Raw genomic sequence first — 21,168 nt, 5'->3', positions numbered from 1 at the left:
AACTGGAAATAACCAGACTACTCAACAATGACTAAATTGTATTACTAATGATATATTCATTAAAAAATGTTTATATGGTTTATATTAATAGAAAATAAAGTTGTGTGTTTATGTTTATGATTGTAAATAAGTCACTGCAAATAATCAACAGGGAAAGAAAGATTAAAATTCTTCAACTGTGCTAGAAAAAAACATAATGCAACATAAAGTAAAAGAGTGGCTTTGTTTGTTCTCTTCTGCTCTTCTGTATATTCACATGTGGGCTGCCAGCTAAATACCCCTTTTTCTAAACTTTGGTCTGAGGGATGTTTTTTCTTCTATCTTTTAACTGTGTGTTGGCTAGGTTGCTTAAACTTTCTCTATATTCTTCATTTGTAAAAAGGAATTAATACTTAACATATCCCAAAGTTAAGGTGAGGATGTTTTTCTCAAAAAGATATCAGAAAAGAGGGAGTGGTCTTCCATTAATTTCTTCAAGTGTTCTGTATTAGGGATGCTCTTGATTATTTTGATTAACAAAGAATTATTTGGAGAAAACACATGAGCTTGAAATAACTACAGATAATGCCAGTTTGGGATGCTTATGGAGATTACTAAAACAGGTTAAAAAGAGGGAGCAAACAAATTGAACACACATTTGGTAATTATTTCTGGGGAAATGTTCTCAGAGGTGGAAGTGTTGGATGTTGGAGAAACTACCTTCATAAAGATGACTTTTATAGGTCATACATGCAGTAAGTGATATTCAGATCACTGCTAGTGAATGGATACTGTAGGTTAGGATAGAATTTCTAGTTACAGCATCACACATTTAAAAATTGCTGTATCTCAAATAACTTAAGACAGAACTGAAGATGCAAGATGAGGAGCCTCTAGTGGTAGCAAAGATCCTTATGACAAATTACCCATGAAAAGCTTGAACAGAATCATTTCCTGAAGTGTAAGTGAATGAAAACAAGCATTTATTTATTGTTTTAACGTATTATGTGATTTTTATATATACAAATTAACATAATAAGGAAAATATTATAAGGAGCCATTTGATTATTTCATCCATCCTAAAAATTTAAATATTCAATATGGCCAATAACTTTTTGGCCCATTGGAATTTATGAACTACTTAATAGCTATTTTAGAGTTGCCTTATATTTAGGTATACCTGACATCTATCTGGTAGGGAGGTTTTAAGGATTAAATGAAACAGTTAATTGGGTGTCTACTGTGTAGCAAGCATTATCTATGTAAGCTCTGGGTTAACAGGGACTGACAGAGATCTGCTATGAGATCTGCTTCCTGATCTTCTTTGATCTTTCCTTCCTATCACAGGCTGGGTTAGGGCACAGAAGAAACTGGTAGTTGAGAGTTTCTTAGAAAGTGATAGGGGAGGATTTAGAGGTGAAAAGCATCTTGTTTGGCCCCTGGAAGACAGGAATCCCTAAACATTAATTGTGACTTTCTGCCACTCGACCCCTTTTCTATTTGTTCCCCCCTCCCACTCTAACCCCCAGTGCAGTTTGTAGTGTCTTTTCTGTGCTGAGAGGGATCACACTCCGTAACTTAAGAAAATGAGCTTAGCTAACTTTGTTCATCTGTTGGGTAGACCTAGGACAATTGTAGAGCTTTGCGGGTGACTTTTATTTACCTCTTTATTACATGTAATGTTTCCAACATACAAACCTTTTATACTGTGTTTTTAAACAACCTTACCAGGAGGGTTGTATGTATACACTTTATAAATTAAATTTCACTTTTGAGGTTTTTTGTTGTTTTTTTTTTTTCCCAAAACAGTATATTAGGTTACAGAGCTGTGGAATGACTATGATTTTTATCAGGTTTTGGTTTTTCACCTCCCTCCACTCTGCTCACTTGGATTTATTTCACATAACATCTTCTTGGAATTCTGATTATCTCTCTAGATTAAGCTTGGACATTTAGATGTACCTTGTAACTGGAGACAACAGACTAAAATACAGAAACTCAATTTTTATAGGCCTTAAATTGGCATTTTTTTTTTAAGATCTAAGAACCAGACTGAAAAATTAAATAAATTTGAGCTAGGAAAACTGATTTCTTATTTACTGGAACTTGCTTAATGAAGGAAAAGTTATTTCACATAAGGAATTATTGTTACCAGTTCCTTTGATAATCTTATTGTCTCCTACGTGGACCTCATAGTTTAAAAAAAGGTAACAATTAAACATAGGATGTTATGATAATAAAACTCGGTATCATGCAGTCAGTCTTGATTTGTGAAAAAGCTGTATTTCTAAAAATCTTTGTTAGTTGGATAATAATAGTTAGCTTACTTGCCTGTTTATACTACTTTATTTGAAATTTTTGAAAAATAACACATTATACAAAGAAAAATTTATTAGCAATAGTTCGTCATTTCCAAACCAAAGAGCCAAAGTGCTAGTGACTTTCAAGTCTGGAAATACATTGTGGATTTTAAATTTTGTTCCTGATAATTAGTGAGTAATAATTTGTTTCTCTTAAACCTTTGTTCTAAAATTCCTACTTGGTATTTTTAAAAATTCAGGTATGGCGAGACATAAAGACATAGAAATTACTGTTATGAAAGAAGTTTATACTCACAGATCCCTAGACACAGGCGGCCCAGTACATTCCACAGGGTCACACAGGGAAGCACCAGGTTGGCCAAGAGCCAGAGATGGGAGATATGGATCATGGCCCAGAGGCTTTATTGTTTTTTTTTGCAGAAGGGAGTGGGCAAGGCAGGGTAACCATGCTGCGTATGTTTAAGATTGGCTAGTTTGAATAATTTTGGCAGGATTTTGGCTATAGTGATGGCCCCAGTTGTCCAGGACCTGTGCCTGGGGTGATTACCTTGGTGCTTGAGAACTCCAGAGAGGAGATGGTTGGGGCCGTGGCTCTGGATTGGTTGGTTTGTATATCACAGGCACGCTCGCAGAGGGGTCTTTTCTATATATAGGAATTATCCCTGGGAGGAGCAGTCTTTCAACAGCCAAGGCCCCAAATGCCAGAGAATCAAGAATACAGAGAATAAGAGAATGTAATCAATACAGACAAAACAAAACAATTGAGGCTTTCAAAATGGCACTGCTAAGCAGGGGTGCTGTTTCTGTGCATGCTTTTAAGAGATGATGCCATGAAAGACTAGAGAATATGTAAGAAATTTATTTATGAGCTTTATGTTTTGAAATGGTGTTTTAGGGGGTTAGTCAAAGAAAGGATTAACTAAAGCCTAATTTGGAAAACTTGAATTAAATATTTTGACCCATGTAAACTTCTCTCCGATGTGAAGATGGTCAGGGGTGGGGGAGGTCTGCAGTGGGTATGGGACGCTTTCTGCTTTATCCCCCTAGCTTATGGGATGTCCACAGTTCTGCCTGGCTGCTTCACTTCTAGCTCTATCTTCTGAATTCCAGGCATAAGGAAGGGCAGAGTAAAAGGGTGCTTACCCCCTTTTCCTCCCCTTAGAAGGACTGGTCTTAAGGCTTGCCCACAAATTCAGCTTATATCTCATAGGGAATTGGTGATTCACAGATTGGTTAGTGTTTGTGTGAAGCCAACAGAGGTTACCTTTTTGCTGTTCAAACCAACTCTGAAAAAAATAGCTCTTCTTTGAGAGGATTTTGAAAAGGGAAGTGGGTAGTTTTATAAAAAATGTAATCATCCTAAAAGTCATGATGATTGTAGTAACAATAATAAAACCTTGAGCTTTTATTATGTACTGGTTGCTACTCTGAGTGCTTTATACATTTGTATCTATAGTTCATTACTCCTCAGAAAACCCCATTATTATTCCTGTTTCTTTTTTTTTTTCAGACAGAAATTGAGGCTCACAGAGGTTAAATAACTTGCTCAAGGTAGCAATTGGAAAATGATGGAATCCAGATTAATAGCTGAGATTGTATGCTTTAACCACATGGTTATACTGATCTGTAATTTAAACATTTCTAGCTCAGATAAGAAAACTAAAGCTGGAAGGTTTTAAGGCATTGGCCCAAGGTCACACTGGTAGTCAGCCCTGAGCTTCTGCTTCTGGGTTTATTTCCACTATCCCAGTATGCTTTCTCTAGGTACACTGTCTCATCAATATCCTCTTATATTTGGGCCAGCCTTCTTGAGAGGTGGATATTTTTGGCTTGCTATGGTTCTGAATCCTGAAAATTATATTCTTTCTTTAGACTTGTTTTGCTTGGCAAGGAATCCCTCAGGAGGCACTTTAGCTTAGAGGTAGAGAGGGTGGACTTTAGAGCCACAGTGCCTGTGTTTGAATCCTGGTTGTGCCAGCTTTAGCCATGTGATCTGGACAAGTCACATACCTCTCTTGAGTTTTAGTAAAAGTAGGTGAGTTAATACAATAAAACTGCTTAGTGTAGTGCCTGACACCTAAGTAAATACTTTGTATTCTGATTATATTATTACTTGTCAGAAATGCTCTCCAAATTACACCTAATGCATTTTCCAGCACCTTGTTTGGCACTCAGTAAATGTATATGGATTGAATGAAAGCAACTGTGAAGTGGTTTGTATTGTCAGCCCATGCATCTCATACTGATTGGAAATATTAGGGTTGTAGAAGATTGGAATTTTCATGTTACTTTTAATATTTGTATTAATAGCCAATATCACTATTAAGGACCAATAATATTACAATATCTTACTCAACTTGTTCTACTTTTCACCTCACTTCACTTTTCTGATGTATAAAACTATTTGTTTTTACATTTAGTGCTTTTACTGAGATTGTGTTGAAAGGTATTGTATACATCCAAGGTACTATAGGTGATATAAAAGTTCTTGGCTTCATATTTAAAAATGGATATTATTGTTTTTGAATCTTTTCATGTCACATTTCCAAGTAACAGCAATAACTCATTAAATATTAATTTAATCACAGGAACAGATACGATCGTCAGTAAAATGACTTTAAATGGCAGCATCACTTAACAGTGATAAGGACTGGCAAAGCAGGATTTGTGTCATTCTGCGGCTGCTTTTGAACAATGTATTTGCCTTTGCCTTGTCCGTTAAAATCACACAAGAATTAAACCCTTTTAAAGAGAACCTACCCATCTCTTTCCCATGTGTCATTCTTGCATCAGAGAAAATGCTGCATAATACTTAGATGACAGCCCCACCTCTGATGTCACCCAGGATGGTACAATCCTCTCCAAGCCTTTGCTGGGCTTCCTGCTGCTGCACTGGGGGACATGGTTACATTAAAGCTAACTCCGGCATCTCAATTATCTCCTTGGAAGTAGTTTTCACAAATATAAAAACGCCCTACGGTGGCTGTTTTCGGTAAGCTACCAAGGTAGAGAGCAGCAGAGGCAGACAGAGGGAGAGCAAGCGGGAGAACAGGCTGCTTCCGCCTTTGTGAGAGGGACTGAGGCAGCAGCTCCTCTCGGCTCGGGTTCCAAGTGCTCAAAGTGCTTCCATTTACATCACCGTGTGCAGTGCAGGGCAAAAGGGGCTGCCAGGAAATCTGAAACTAATTTGCTTCCAGTTGACTAGAACAGCATATTTTGCATTAGCTTGCTTCTTTTTAAGCTAACTTTTCTCAAGCGTTAAACTGATGAACTGGGCATTTTCTATGATCAATGGGTAACTGCTGGAGCTACAGTAATCTCTGTGAGTAACCTCTATTTGTAGGTCTATGCAGGCAAATATATTTTTATATATCTATTTCTTTTAAATGCTGCTGTGAAAGTATCCGTCTGTATTATTGACTGCTTTTGCTTACTAGTCTTGTCTTTTGAGCGTCCCAGTAGGAGACCCCTGGGGCTAGACCAGGTTCTGCTGAATCTAGACACAGAGGAGAGCATTTTGCATTTATTCAGGGTTGCCCACGCCAACCATTCTTTAATTCCCAGTCATCAGAGAGATGCCACCTGCACTCCGAATGCCTTTGCCCAGCACCTCACCTGGCTTTATCCTGGAATGTTGATTTCAGCATGTGACATTGAGTTTTTCAAAATTTTTATTTTTATATAGAAAGCAGAATATTATTCTTACCTGTAATCTTACTTCCTTTCTTTTTTTTTCCACCAGCTTTTCTGGGAACACACAGTTCTGTCACCCTATGTCTTCTCACTGTTTGTGATATGTTATATAGACAGAAAGAGAGAAAACAGGCTACCCCTCCAGTTTTAGAAAGACATAATGTAGTGCTGGATGGGAATAGGGGAGGAGTTTCTCTTAAAGAGCTCAAATTGCTTTCCATCTGGGTGCCTGAAGTACAGCTTAGTATCTGAATAGCCTTGAAGGGAACAAGGTTAGCTCAAAGATTGCACCAAAATGTTCTAGAAACACAGTAGTTGAGGCAGAGATAGAATCTCTACTGGAAGTTTGTAACAGGTATCTCAGTTTATGCACAGGGATGCGTTTTTCCTGTTTGTTAAAAGTGTTGCTTTTATAGTAATTTAAGATTTATTTCTCTCTCACCATGGAAACTGACTTCCAACTCTGTAAAATTTGCATTTTTAGATATACTTGGGATAATTGTTTCTGTCAGATTGTAGCCTGAATCCTTAGTGAAACTGTGGGTCTCCTATTGAGCATGAAAACTACTGGGTGCAAATGTGGATCAGCTGAGTTTGCTACACACTGGAGGCTGACTGAGGCTGTGTGTTTACCGCTGCATCTAACATCTGTCTTCATAGACAGCAGTTTAAAGAAGTCCACAGCTGTAGTTGATCATCACTGCTAAGAAGTCCAGTTGTTTGGCATTCATAATTATTTTTTGAAGAATTGTATAGTTTTTTCAAACATCAAATTCTTAAATATCAAAACATTTCCTGCATATTTAGGAAACAATTTATATTAATCTTACCATATCCGTGTTAATTTTAGCAGAGGAAAGCTTGCTGTGAACGAGACTGTGGGGTTATTTAAAAGTTTAAACTTTTTTTTTTTTTTGCTTTTAAAAATAAAAACCAGGCCGGGCACGGTGGCTCAAGCCTGTAATCTCAGCACTTTGGGAGGCCGAGGCGGGTGGATCACGTGGTCAAGAGATCGAGACCATCCTGGTCAACATGGTGAAACCCCGTCTCTACTAAAACTACAAAAAATTAGCTGGGCATGGTGGCGCGTGCCTGTAGTCCCAGCTACTCAGGAGGCTGAGGCAGGAGAATTGCCTGAACCCAGGAGGCGGAGGTTGCGGTGAGCCAAGATCGTGCCATTGCACTCCAGCCTGGGTAACAAGAGCGAAACTCCGTCTCAAAAATAATAATAATAATAAAAACCAAAGAGACAGTAAAGACAGAGAAATTTTACAATTGGGTTTTAAAAGTATGGATTCCCTAACAGAAAGGAGAGTAGAAAATGGACAGAATGGGTAAAACCGGAGGGGCATCTCTGATTAGAAAGTAAAAGCCTGAAAGCAGAAGCATAAGAGTGGATATAAAACCCAAAACTTATGACAAAGAGAGGCAGACAAAAGTGGAGAATCCCAATGGTTGAAAAAAGGAAACCAACTTTGAATAACAGTAATTTTAAAGTTGAGCTCAAATTCAGTTCTTACAGCTTGATGTTCCTTCTCTGTAACAAGTAGCAGTGCTCTGCACAGTTGTAGAGACTTTGGTTTAAAATTAATGGGCTATTCCCTGTCTCACTCATCATCCCTTTAGTATGCTATAGGTGGTACCACCCCTTAGCTCACAGAGCTTCCTCTGAAATTGACTGAATGGTAAACTAGTATCATTTCTCTAGGGATTCAAGCTGAATAAGAAAAACTGGGTTCTGAATCATTAGTATGTGAAATTCAGTTTGCCGTAAGCACAACTGTAACTATTAATCACTTGGAGAAAGAGTGTCCAATTAATGGAATATTTTCTGTTCGTATGCACATGTTAAAAGCTTGTGTAGTGGTTGGCAGGCCTTTTCCTGTTTTTTGTTTTTTTCAAACACATAAACAACTTAAATATTTGTGCTTTCAGCATTATCAGTGTCCAGATAATAGCCAGCATCCTGGACTACATACTGTAGCTTTCTCCAAAATGTGACTTTTCTTAGAGTGAAGAGAGTGTCTCACAATATAATGTATTTAGCTTACTCATTTAGTAAATTCTCATGACTTATATTCATTTTTCAGTTATTTTTATCATACCAAACTTATTTTCTATTGCTGGGTAAAATGGGTTAGATTATCCTCTTGTTTTATTTTAATACAAATTTTACTATTGCATTGCAAATTTGAGTCATGTATCACTGTGTTGTTTGTGAAATTTACCGATTATTAAACATAAAATCATTGATCATCATTACAATTAAGGATTATAGTTGGGCCAGGCGTGGTGGCTCACGCCTGTAATCCCAGCACTTTGGGAGGCTGAGGAGGGCAGATCACAAGGTCAAGAGATCAAGACCATCCTGGCCACCATGGTGAAACCTCGTCTCTACTAAAAATACAAAAATTAGCAAGGTATGGTGGTGCACGTGTAGTCCCAGGTACTCGGAAGGCTGAGGCAGGAGAACCCCTTGAACCAGGGAGGTGGAGGTTGTAGTGAGCCGATATTGTGCCACTACATTCCAGCCTGGCGACATAGTGAGACTCCGTCTCAAAAAACAAAACAAAACAGGATTGTAGTTACTTATAGATAAACTGCATTTGAGTTGTTGTTTTTTTTGTTTTTTTGTTTTAACTCTGCAAGGCTTGTTCTTTATATTTGTTTTGTAAATTAAGCGTTTATCTTCCAGTCTTACAGATTATGAAATGTCAGACCAAGGGGTCAAAGTGGTCACTCTTTCTCCTGCTCCCATCTTTGGGACTGAATTCCTTTCCAACAAGTTAGGGGAGTGTGTTTTTAAGCTCGCTTCTGTAAATGTTCAAGTGTTACCATAACTTACTAATTTATAGTTTTCTTGTCATACTAACTGATAAGATTAATGTAATTCTTAAGGTGTTTACTAACTGATACTTATTAGGGAACAGAGAACACCAAATTATTGCATTTATGAGCATCCAAAGTAGAAAGGAGGGAAAGCAGATTTGTAGTGGCTAGGTTAGCTATAATTTATAAAGGATTGAAAATCCGATGAACTATACTCATAGGAAATAAATCATAAGACCCTTAGTGCACTCTCCATAGTACATTATCAGACTGAATGTCCCCATACATTTCTATTTTACAAGCAATGTATCCAAAGATATGACCATTAAAACCTTGGAAAAATATTCTGGTATTTAAAAATTGGACTTTACCCTTCTCTGAGCCCATTTCCTTAAGTTCCAATGTAATTTTCTTAAGGCTGTGTACAAATAGTAATGTATAGGTTTTGACTAATGGTCAAGTTTTCATTTGCAGTTATTTTATGATCTTTTTGTGTAAGTAGAGAGTCATGGGCCATTGATTGTGAGAGAAATTTACTATGAGCTATAAAATCAAGAAGGGGTCATGTTACAGTAGAGGCAATTCTCTTCCTCTCTTGGAAAGGGTTCCTTTCCGGGGTACTTGCTAACTAGAGGGCAAACCCAGACCGGAATGATCAAGTGTTTCTCTTTGCAGTAATGAGACTGTTTTCTTGGAACTTACTTACTTGATGTCTATTTGATTAAACAGTTGGACTTTTGAGTTAGGAGGCAGGTAGTTGTGATTTCTTTTAAAATAAAAAAGTAGACATTAAATGTAGTCAGAATAACTTGTAGATCTTGTTGTAGTTTTCTGGAGCAGTGTTTCTCATCCTGTAACGTGAATATGAATCCTCTGGGATTCTTGTTAGAAACCAACAGGATTCTGATTGGGAATGTTTGAGGTGGTGCCTGAGAGTCGGAATTTCTAACAAGCCTCCTTGGTGATATCTATGCTGCTTTTTTAGGGCCACACTGAGTAGAAAGGTTCTAGGGCAGCACTTTCAATTAGTACTTTCTGTGATGATGGAAATGTTCTCTCGATTTATGTAGATAAATGTAGATCTATACAGATATATATATATATATATATATATATATATATACACACACTCCACTATACAGCTATAGAGGGGGCTGGGGCAGAGGAGGTGAGGAGATGATGGGCATGGATGCTGGTTGAAGTAGAATGTCGTGAGAGATGTGGCAGCCCTTGCATGTAGCGTTAAGGAACTGCATTTTCAATTTTATTAAATTTTAATTAAACGTAAATGTAAATAGCCTTATGTGGATATGGCTACCAAATTGGACAACATAGTGTTAGAGAGAAATCCATTGAGAAATTTATACTTAGTGGTAATAGCTCATGTAGGATCATGTTGAATTCTAGAACAGACAGGATCATGTTGAATTCTAGAACAGACAGAGATTATCTCCAGTGAAATTTACCACTGCTTGAACTTGGTTTGCTAGCAGACAGTATATATAGATGGAGTTGCTAGATTGTGAACTCCTTGATGACAGAGGCCAAGTTGGTCTTGTTTGTTGCTTTTTCTCTAGTGCGTGACACATTCCTGGTGCACAATAAATGTCAGCTGAGTAAATGAGAGAATGAGCTGCTCTAATATCAGCAAGTACCCTACCGTTTCCTGAATCTTATTCAAACCTCGATTTAGAAGCAGTGGGTAGGACTTGGGTGACACTAACATGAAGTATTTTGCTTGTGTTTAATGAGGCTCCTTTTTTTCTTCTGTCTTAAAGTTTTTTATTTGTTTGTTTGCTGAGACAGGGTCTTGCTGTGTTGTCTAGGCTGGAGGGTGGTGACTCAATCACAGTTCACTGCACCCTCAACCTCCCAGGCTCAAGCAATCCTCTCACCTCAGCCTTTCAAGTGACTGGGACCACAGGCACACACCACCACGCCTGGCTAAGTTTTTTAAAAATTTTTTTGTAGAGATAGGGTCTCCCTGTTTGCCCAGGATGGTCTTGAACTCCTGAGCTCATGCAGTCATCTTGCCTCAAGCTCTCAAAGGGTTGGAATTACAGACGTGAACCACGTCATCTGGCTTTCAACTTCTATTAATTGGTATCCAATAGGATACCAGTTACACATAGGATACCAATACGAATTCTTAATTGATTGATTCAACAAAAATATCCATTTTGCTAGGTAATTTTGTTATAGGCTCTGGGGATATAGTTGTAAAGAATGCAAACAAAGTTCTTGCCTTATAGAGTTTATATTTTTATAACAACAAAACAAAACAAAAATCTTTTTCTAAAAATAGCATGACTGGTCCCAGGTTCTAGAAAAGATATGTGTGTAGAATCCAGAATTAGGGCTTTCCTGAAGAACGTAGGCATAGATATGCCTGTCAGATAGTCTGGGGAAACCTATGTCCTATTGCTGAGAATCCCTAGTGAAAAACTGTTTTATTTGCTTCAAATTTCAGCTTACAGTGACCGAGTCTATGGTAGACGTGTCAAATAGTTCTTGTATTTCGTTTTCTTGAACTATTTTATTTTAAGAAGTTTGCTAGCCAGAGTAGAAGAAAATCTGTTTCATTTACTGCTCCTCAAACAGGATAATTCTTAGATAGGCCATGGCTTTTCTGCAACCAATCTTATGGAGCAGGCTTATTTTCTCACAATTTGAAGAAATTTCTTCCTATTCCATTTCATTTTATTACAGTTCTGTCCCCGTGTTCCAGAAACAGATCACTATTTGATATATAACCCAAAACACTCCTCAAATTGAACCTGTTAACATTCAAATGTATCTCATTTCTTTCTCAATATATTAAATCAAAAGAAAAAAAGGTCTTTAAAAAAATCAGTGGGTTTATATGTCATTGCAGGAAAAGCGTCTTTGCTAAACAACAGGAAACATGATTTGTTAGGAATCTGAACAGATACACAAAGCAGCAGATAAAGTTCCTGATAGAAAAGTATGACTTCTAATGTAGTATAAATAGGTACCTCCGAAAAGTGCACGTTTCACATGAGTGTGAAAACTCTTCTTCCCTCTTCCCTCCTCCACATTCTACACTAGATTTTCATTTCTTTAAGGTGAAAAATACACACAGAACCCTTTATTAATTCACATTCTACTAGTGTGTGGTTTGTATTTAGGTAAGTGCTAAAGTTCTTTTTTTATATTTAGCAAGTCCCTAAGTCCCTTTGTCACACGTATGAGACCAAATTCGGGCAGGACTAATTCAAGGAAGGCTCTCGAAGGGGAAATGTTTTCAGTTGGATTCTTATATTAGTAATAGATGTAGACTGAAAGGGAAAGTGTTAACGAGTTGGGTGTAAGAGCTCACAGCAGTTGGAAGAGGCCCAGGAATGGCTTTGGTGGAAGCATATTGAAACTAGAGGGGGCTGGGGCAGAGGAGATGAGATGATGGTCATGGATGCTGATGGAAGTAGGGTCGTGGGAGATGCGGCACCCCTTGCATCTTTGTTTCTGTCTATTCTGCCTTTGTTCTGGCTTTATTACTCACGGTGTCTCACCTGCACTATTGCCAGAAGCCTGTGTGGTTATTCCTGAGTCTATGCTCGTACCCTCTCTGCTACACATCCTTCACATTCTGCAAAGGCGATCTTTCTAACATGCCAAACAGACTTCTCATGCTCTGGAAATACTCAGTTTTGAATCCCCTATGTTTAGTACATAGCAGGTACTCAATGTTTGCTGAATGCATGAATGAATTTTGGAAACAATGGGCATTTAACAGGAAGTATCTATGGCCCTATTTTAAAAGGGAGAAACTTTAAAAATCTTAGGAGAACAATTTGGTATTTTTTTTTAAATCATATTTGCACATAGTCCCAATTTTTAAACATAAGGAATAAATCAGACATTCTAAATAAAAGGTCAGGACTGATACTCTACAATATTTTTTGTGTTGTTAAAGACAGTCAAGTTGTGATAAGTAATGCAGACAGCAAAAATAAACTGCTCATGGATAGGTGTGACAGAGGGTGGCTTATTTGAAAAGAAATATTTCCATTGTGCTGAATCCTTAGGGACATGATTATTAAGGCTATTTCTACCCAGAAGCTACAACTGGAACACTTTTGGTTTTATTCTTTATTATATTTGTTAACATTACTGCTCTTAGAAATGATGGTCTTGACTGGATACAATAGTTCACGCCTGTAATCCCAGCACTTTGGGAGGCCAAGGAGGATCACTTGAGCCTACGAGTTCGAGACCAGTCTGGGCAACATAGGGAAACCCGATCTTTACAAAAAATTTTTTTAAAAAAATTAGCTGAATGTGGTGGTACATGACTGTGGTTCTAGCTACTCCAGAGGCTGAGGCTGGAGGATCACTTGAGCATGGGAAGAGGTTGAGGCTTCAGTGAGCTATGATTGCACCACTGCACTCTAGCTGGGTAACAAAGTGAGACCCTATCTCAAAAAAGAGAAAAAGCAATGATGAATGATGGTCTCTCACAGTTTGGTGTTCCTGAGTTTCTCCCAGGCTTTTACTTTTGAGAGACAGAAGACTAGAAATTAGAAATCTAGTTCTGACTTATAGTTCTGATACAGTACTTTATTGAACATCATTTTATTAACCTTAGTCAGGTGATTTCGCCTCTCAGAACATTCATTTTCCCTGGTCTATGCTTGTTTTTAGTTAGAACAGTAAACATAGACCAGGAGAACCTACTCAATTATTTGATAGTAAAGCAAGCAATCTGACATGCAGGCATTTTTCCTCTTATCTGACCTCATTTTCTTTGACCAGTTGCCAAGTTGTTATATCAGACATCACAAGCACTTGCCCACAATTGTTGCATTTGCTGTCCCTGTCTGAGGGACGTTTCAATGAAAACTATTAAAAATGGAGTGAAGTAATTAATTTCTCTGAGACCCCTTTTCTTGATATCTCTTGGTTACTTCTCTTGGGGCTAGTGTTTGTTTGTTTGTTTGTTTGTTTTTCAGAGGGCAATTGAAACTGTTAAAGCAAAGTGGACTCCCAACTGACTAAGTTTAACTTTTATTCTCTTCGTTGAATGGATTTCACTGTAATATATTTCGGTGTTGTTTATAAATATAGCTTCAGTGCTTACTATGATCAGTTTTCTTAAAACACTTCATGATGGGTTAAAAATTGTTGCTTTTGGAAGCTTTAAGGTGTGAGTAATATTATGTTCATCTATTTTGTATATTTACACTATATATACCATATAGCAAAAGTCTTTTTGACATTTATTTATACAGAGGAGAGGGCTTTTTTCAAGAGTTGGTGAGCAAGGGAAGGCTCACTAAGGGGATTTGGTATAGGTGAAAATAATCTGATTTGTGTTGAAATGGGAAGAAAAAGAATGTCAGGTAGAGAAAAGAAGTTGAACAAAGGCAAAAGAGCATGTGTATGTCTACTCATTCAGAATATATGTATGCTTAAGCTTTTTTCCAGTGTGTATTAGAATTAGAATAAATCTTTTCGGGTTATTCATGGGTTGCCCCCTCCTTCAATTTAGAGGCGATAGTATCACATGTGAAAGGGAGTTGAGAGAGACTTGATTAGGAAAGATTGATTGGGATTGTAAAGGAAGAATTTAGCCACAGATGACATGATCTGGTATGTACAATCCTGAACAATCTACAAGTATGTTATTTTATGCTCCAAGTTAAGCAAAGTTGATAAGATTCATCTACAGCAACAAATTGTATTTCCATACACTGCTAATGAATGATCCAAAGACATTTAAAAAGCAGTATTAAAAGAAATAGAATCTTAGGGGAATAATTGAAAACGTATTCATTAAAAATTATAAAAAATCACAACCAGGGGCAGTAGCTCACGCCTGTAATCCCAGCACTTTAGCAGGCTGAGGTGGGCGGATCACGAGATCAGGAGATTGAGACCATCCTGGCTAACACAGTGAAACCCCATCTCTACTAAAATTATGGAAAATTAGCTGGGCATGTTGGCACACTCCTATAGTCCCAGCTACACTGGGAATTGCTTGAACCCAGGAGGCAGAGGTTGCAGTGAGCTGAGATTGCACCACTGCACTCCAGCCTGGGCGCCAGAGTGAGACTACATCTGAAAAAAAAATTATAAAAAACAATGTTGAAAGAAATTAAAAAAGATTAAATACATGAAAAAAGCAGCCCATGGTCATGGATCAAAAGATGTAATAGTAATACTGTTAAGAAGCCAATACTGTATAGATTCATTACAGCTCCTATCAAAATCACAGCTGATGAGCTGATTCTAAAAGTCATGGGAAATTTAAGGGGCTCACAGTGATCAAAACAACATGGGAAGGAAGAAAAGAGTTGGAGGAGACTCACACTTCCGGATTTCACTTACTGCAAAGCTACAGTAGTGAAGTTGTAGTGAAGACAGTGTTATTCTGGCATAAAGATAGGCATCTAGCCAGGTGTGATGGCTCATGCCTGTAATCCTAACACTTCGGAGGGCTGAGGCGGGAGGGATCTCTTGGGCCTAGCAGTTCAAGACCAGCCTGGGCAACATAGTGAGACCCTGTATCTTAAAAAAATGAAAAATTGTTCAGGCATGGTGGTGCATGCCTATTGCCCCAGCTACTTGAAAGGCTGAGGTGGGAGGATGGCTTGAGTCCAGGAGGTCGGGACTGCAGTGAGCCATGATTGCACCACTGTACTCCAGCCTGGGCAACAGAGTGAGATCCTGTCTTAAAAAAAAAGAGGCACCTAGCTGAATGAAGTTGCAAGTCTAGAAATAAACCTGTACGTATATGTTAATATATGTATATGATTGATTTTTGACATGGGCATCAAAGCTTTCCTATGGAGAAAGAATAGTCTTTTGAACAGATAGTGCTGGGACAACTGGATTTCCACATACAAAATAATGAAGTTGGATTTCTACTTCATATCATATATGAAAATTAATTCAAAGTAGATGAGAGAGCTCAATTTAATAGCTAATACTGTAAAACTCTTAGAAGACAACGTAAGAGGAATCTTTGTGACCTTGGTTTAGACAGTGATTTGCTGCATATGATACAAAAAGGACAAGAGAGCAAAGGAAAAATAGATAATTTGGAATTTAGTAAAATCAAAAACTTTTGTGCTTCAAAAGACACTATCAATTAAGTGAAAAATGACAACTCACAGAATGGGAGAAAACGTTTGCAAAGTGTATATCTAATAAAGAACTTAGGTCCAGAATATATGAAGAACTCTTACAGCTCAGTAGTAAAAAAGACAAATAATTCAGCCATCAACTGGTCATGTCTATAAAAAAGATTCACAAATGGCCAAAAAACACATGACAAGGTGCTCAACATAAATCATCATTGGGGAAATGCAAATGAAAATCACAGTGAGATACCACTTCTGGGATGTCTGTAACAATAAACAGTAATAGAATCTCAGACATTACTTGCAGGAATGTAAAATAGTACAGTTCTTTGGAAAACTGTTCAGCAGTTTCCTAAAATATTAGACATAGATTTACTATACGATCCAGAAATTTTAGTCCTAGGTATACACAGAAGAGAATCAAAAATGTATTTAGATCAGATGCAATGGTTCAGGTCTGTAATGTCAGCACTTTAAGAGGCCAAGGCAGGTGTATCCTTTGAGCCCAGGAGTTTGAGACCAACTAGGCAACATGGTAGAACAACATCTCTTCAATAAAAATGAAAATTAGCTGGGCAAGGTGGTGCATGACTGTAGTCCTAGCTACTCATGAGGCTGGGGTGGGAGAATGGCTTGAGCCCAGGAGGTCAAGGCTGCATTTAGCCATGATCATGCCAGTGTACTCCAGCCAGGGTGACAGAGTGAGACTCTGTCTCAAAGAAAAAAAAAGAAATAAAAGAAAAAATAGTTAGATCCTGAAACTTGTGTGGAAACAACTCTAATATCTCATCAACTGATGAATGGACAAAGAAAAACTGTTCCCATATGATGAAATATTTGGCAATAATAAGGAACGAAGTTCTCAGCCAGGCTCAGTGGCACATACCTGTAGTCCAGCTACTTGTGAAGCTGAAGAGGGAGGTTTGCTTGAGACCAGGAGTTTGAGACCATCCTGGGAACCATAGAGAGACCCTGTCTCTCTTTATATATATAAAACAATAAAATAAAAGGAAAGAAGTTCTGATACGTGATATGACATGAATACACCCTGACAACCTTGTGCTAAATGAAAGAAGTCAAACTCAAAATGCCGTATATCATATGATTGCATTTATATGAAGTGTCCAGAATAGACAATTCCATAGAGACAGAAAGTATATTGGTGGTTACCAGGAGCCGAGAAAAGTTGAAATGGGGAGTGGTTGCTTATGGACACAGGGTTTCTTTTTGGGAGTGATAAAAATGTTATGGAATTAGATAGTGGTGATAGTTGTACAATTTTGTGAATATACTAAAAATGACTGAATCTTAAAAGGTGGAAAGATGAAAAGACCTGTTGTATTCTTTACTGAAAAAAAAAATGCCAATATTCCACCCTAGGAAGAAGGGTCTCCGTTGTTTTTAGCTATCTTGTTTTTCAAATCAGTGTTTGAAAAGTTGCTTCCTCTTCAGACGTAAGCAAGCTACATTTTATTAGTTCTGTCCTGTGGAAGGTATTATAAATACTATCATAGAGAAGTGCTTCTTAGATTCCATCAACACTTGCTTCAAATTTAATTTTAAAAATATATTTCAGGCCAGGCATGGTGGCTCATGCCTGTAATTCCAAGGCCAAGGCAGGAGGATCATTTGAGGCCAGGAGTTTGAAACTAGCCTGGGCAAGATAGTGAGACCTTATCTCTACAAAAAGATAAAAACATTGGCTGTGCAGGATGGTGTGCACTGGTGGTCCTAGCTACCCGAGAGGCTAGAGTGGGAGGATCACTTGAGCTGAGGAGTATGAGGCTGCAGTGAGCTATGATCGCACTACTGCACTCCAGTCTGGGTGAGAGAGTAAGATCCTGTCTCTAAAAAACAAAAAAGAAGCGTATATATTTCAAATTATTTTACAAAAGGGAATATAAAACAACATACACTCTCAGATGTATTGCTATTTAACACACTGTGGGAAACTGTGTGTTAACTGATGTTTCTAAGTTACCTCATTTAATACATGCCTTGGAAATCAAGTCTTTTTTTTCTAGATGGAGTCTCACTCTGTCACCCAGGCTGAAATACAGTGGCACAATCTTAGCTTACTGCAACCTCCACCTTCTGAGTTCAAATGATTCTCATGCTTCAGCCTCCCAAGTAGCTGGAATTACAGGCGGAATCAACTATTTTAAGCCTTTTCAGGGTATATATTCAGACATGTATCAAATAGTCCACTAAATAGGAAGGTTATAGCTCTGCAGTGGTTTAAAAATGGTAACAACGGCCAGGTGCGGTGGCTCACATCTGTAATCCCAGCACTTTGGGAGGCCAAGGTGGGCAGATGATGAGGTCAAGAGATCAAGGCCATACTGGCCAACATGGTAAAACCCCATCTCTACTAAAAATACAAAAATTAGCTGGGTGTGATAATATGTGCCTGTAGTCCCAGCTACTTGGGAGGCTGAGGCGGAAGAATCGCTTGAACCCTGGAGGTGGAGGTTGCCGCGAACGGAGATCTTGCCACTGCATTTCAGCCTGGTGGCAGAGCAAGAGTCCATCTCAAAAAATAAAGATGAACAAAAGAATGAATAAATAAAAATGGTAACAACTAATGTCCTCTTTCATAAAGTAAAAGTGAGTACACTGTATTTCCAGCATAGATGAGGGTTTTCGTGATACAAAGTAACCAAAATTAAGTTCAGAGGAAGAATGGATACTGAGGCCGATAGGACTACAACTGTCATCTGTAAACCCCCAACTTAAATTTTTGGTTTATCAGAATGTACCCATTTTCAGTTCTCACTGACTATCATTTTAACAAAGAATTGATATAAATTTGATTTAATATAGTGAATATATACTAATTAAATACTGTTTTCTTTACTTCATATATTAGGGTTCTTCCTAAGATGCCATTAAAATTTTATGCAGGTCTCACTAATATGTAGAACCTGAAATGTTGAAGTCTTGGAAACAGAAATTTGAATGGTGGTTACCAGGAACTGGGGGGTGGTGGGACTGGGGAGGTGTTGGTCAAAGGATCCAAATTACAGATAGATAGGAGGAATAAATTCAGGAGTCTGTTGTAGAAAGTGGTGACTGTACTTAACAACAATGTATTATATACTTGAAAATTGCTACAAGAGTAAATAGATTTTAAATTTTTTCACTACATGCAAAAAATTTGAGGTAAAATACTGATATGTTATTAATCAGCTTGATTTAGCTATTCTACAAATGTATACATATATTAAACATAATGTTGTATACCATATATAAACTTTATATATGTGAACATATATATGTATATATATGTAAACTTTTATCAGTTGAGAAAATAAATGAATAAAATGAGAAAAGTGAATTTTATGTAGTTGGGATCCTGGAAGTCTTTCTCAACACAGTAAGTTTCTTATTCCATGTTAGCTTCATTCTTATTTTTCTGGGATGATTTAAAAGCATTCCCTGCCACACACACAGAAACCCAACAATGAAGGAGAGACTTCTGGCAGAAAAAATATTGACTGAGTTTAAATAGATCATAAGTGTTTTGCAGAGGCTCTGTTTCAGAGATTGCACAGCACAGATATCATTGACTGGAACATAGGGCTCTTTAGTGTTATGCCCAATAGAAATATTTTAGTTGCTGTTTTATGAGTGGTATTTGGAAGGTGGTACATATCCTTATTTTAATCCCTTTTTGCATATGAGTTAATGAATTCTCATGTATGGCACATAAGAAGCAAAGTTATGGCAGGTGTCATTAGATTGCCTTCTATGCTGAAAGTTTTGTGGTTATACTCACGTAAGCTAAGTAGAAGGGATCACTGCAGTATCATGAGAAGTATGTGTTACAGGATGGTGGAAGGACAGATATAATGAAATAATCAAATTAATAAGTATTATTGAGTGCCTGATCTACATGAATATGCATTGTGACCTCCTGGGGCCTCTCTTTCTGCAACAAATCATATGTCCCTTGTGTTCTCTTCACAGGTGATCATGGAGGAAGCACTTTACTCCCACCAAATGTCACAAATGAATTTCCAGAATATGGGACCATGGAGGAAGGTGGAGAAGGCCTAGGGCCTTCTCTGGAGTTTGATGGTGAGACTCTGCCATGCCACCCACAAAAGCAGCAGGGTGTCCAGCCTCTTACTGGCTGCCACTCTGGGCTCGACAGTGTTACAGAAGGACCAAAAGATGTCAGAGAGGCACCCTCTCAAAGTCACCTCAAGGAACAAAGTTTACAGCCCATTGACTCTTTGATTTCAGCTCTGAAAGCCACCGAAGCCAGAATCATTTCTGGAACATTACAGGCTACAAAGGTACTGGACCAAGATGCTGTTTCTAGTCTTTCAGTTCAGCAGGTGGAAAAAAAGCTGGACACTGCCAGTCATAAAACACAGAGAACCAACAAACTGCTCCCTGCTGGCCAAAAAAATTCACCAGAAATACCTCCTTCAGCTGAAGTCACGACAGAGGAAAGTTTTTATTTGAGCATCCAGAAGGATCTGACCGCACTGTTAACTGGAGACACTCAGGCAGAGCTTTCCCAGATAATGAATAATGGGAGGAAAGGGGCCCTCTGTGTGCAGGAGCCAGCTTGTCCTGTGGCCTCCCTGGGGAGCTCAGCAGTGACCTACCACTCTGCAGGCAGTGTTGGTTTCTTGAAAGAGCAGACGTCTGCTCTTGGGAGAGAGCACCCAGGGGGATGTGATCGAAGCAGCTCCATGGGACGCCGAGGCCGGGTCAAACACGTGGAATTTCAAGGAGTGGAGATATTGTGGACAGGAGGAGATAAGAGAGAGAGCCAGCATCCCGTAGATTTTGAGACATCACTGCAAAGAACAGCCTATCCTGAAAACAAAGAGTTTTCCAAAGTGCCACGCCATTTCATCTCATCAGCTGGTTTGTGTAATTCAAGTAGTTTAACTGAGGATGTTTGGGATGAATCCTCGAAAGCTTCTTCAGAGAGGCCTGGCACAAGCTCGGGGACATTCTCCCCTGTGCATCTTGATGAGAGTGGAGAGGATGAAGTCTTCCTAAAAGAAAACAAACAGCATCTTGGGAAGAAGCCTGAACCAGAGAGATATAAGGAAAGGTGAGTGCCTAGAGGAGCCCTGCTGTCTGAGATGCCTAGTACGCATCATAGAAAACCATTATCCTGTGCTTCACATGAGAACTCAATTATGATACATTGTGTCTTTGTTATCATAGAGTATAAGAGAAGTTACTGTAAGCTAGGTTCTTCTAAGCTAAGATTCCTT

The 21,168-nt window shown here is 38.2% G+C and overlaps 1 protein-coding gene and 1 long non-coding RNA gene across 4 annotated transcripts in view; one reads left to right on the top strand and one right to left on the bottom strand.

Moving 5' to 3' along the window:
• LOC119472844 overlaps positions 1-6,147 on the bottom strand; it is a 30,608-nt gene extending 24,461 nt beyond the window's left edge. Inside the window, exons 1-2 of the long non-coding RNA XR_005202019.1 lie at positions 6,007-6,147; positions 3,444-3,586 (exon numbers count right to left, since the gene is read on the bottom strand). This is a non-coding gene — a long non-coding RNA (uncharacterized LOC119472844). The remainder of the gene's footprint in view (positions 1-3,443; positions 3,587-6,006) is intronic.
• Positions 1-21,168, top strand: part of PSD3 (pleckstrin and Sec7 domain containing 3) — a 453,958-nt gene that overhangs the window by 114,362 nt on the left and 318,428 nt on the right. Inside the window, exons 1-2 of one of the 3 annotated variants that reach the window (XM_017539686.2) lie at positions 5,172-5,622; positions 19,895-21,002. In XM_017539686.2, coding sequence (XP_017395175.1) covers positions 5,592-5,622; positions 19,895-21,002 — 1,139 coding nt within the window. In that variant the 5' untranslated portion in view covers positions 5,172-5,591. Of the gene's footprint in view, positions 1-5,171; positions 5,623-19,894; positions 21,003-21,168 lie in introns of those variants that run through there. The other 2 variants (XM_017539687.2, XM_017539685.2) reach the window with 2 other exon arrangements.

The sequence above is a fragment of the Cebus imitator genome, unplaced genomic scaffold, assembly GCF_001604975.1.
Source record: "Cebus imitator isolate Cc_AM_T3 unplaced genomic scaffold, Cebus_imitator-1.0 Scaffold120, whole genome shotgun sequence".
NCBI classification, from domain to species: Eukaryota; Metazoa; Chordata; class Mammalia; order Primates; family Cebidae; genus Cebus; species Cebus imitator.
This window is presented reverse-complemented; position numbering and strand designations above follow the sequence as displayed.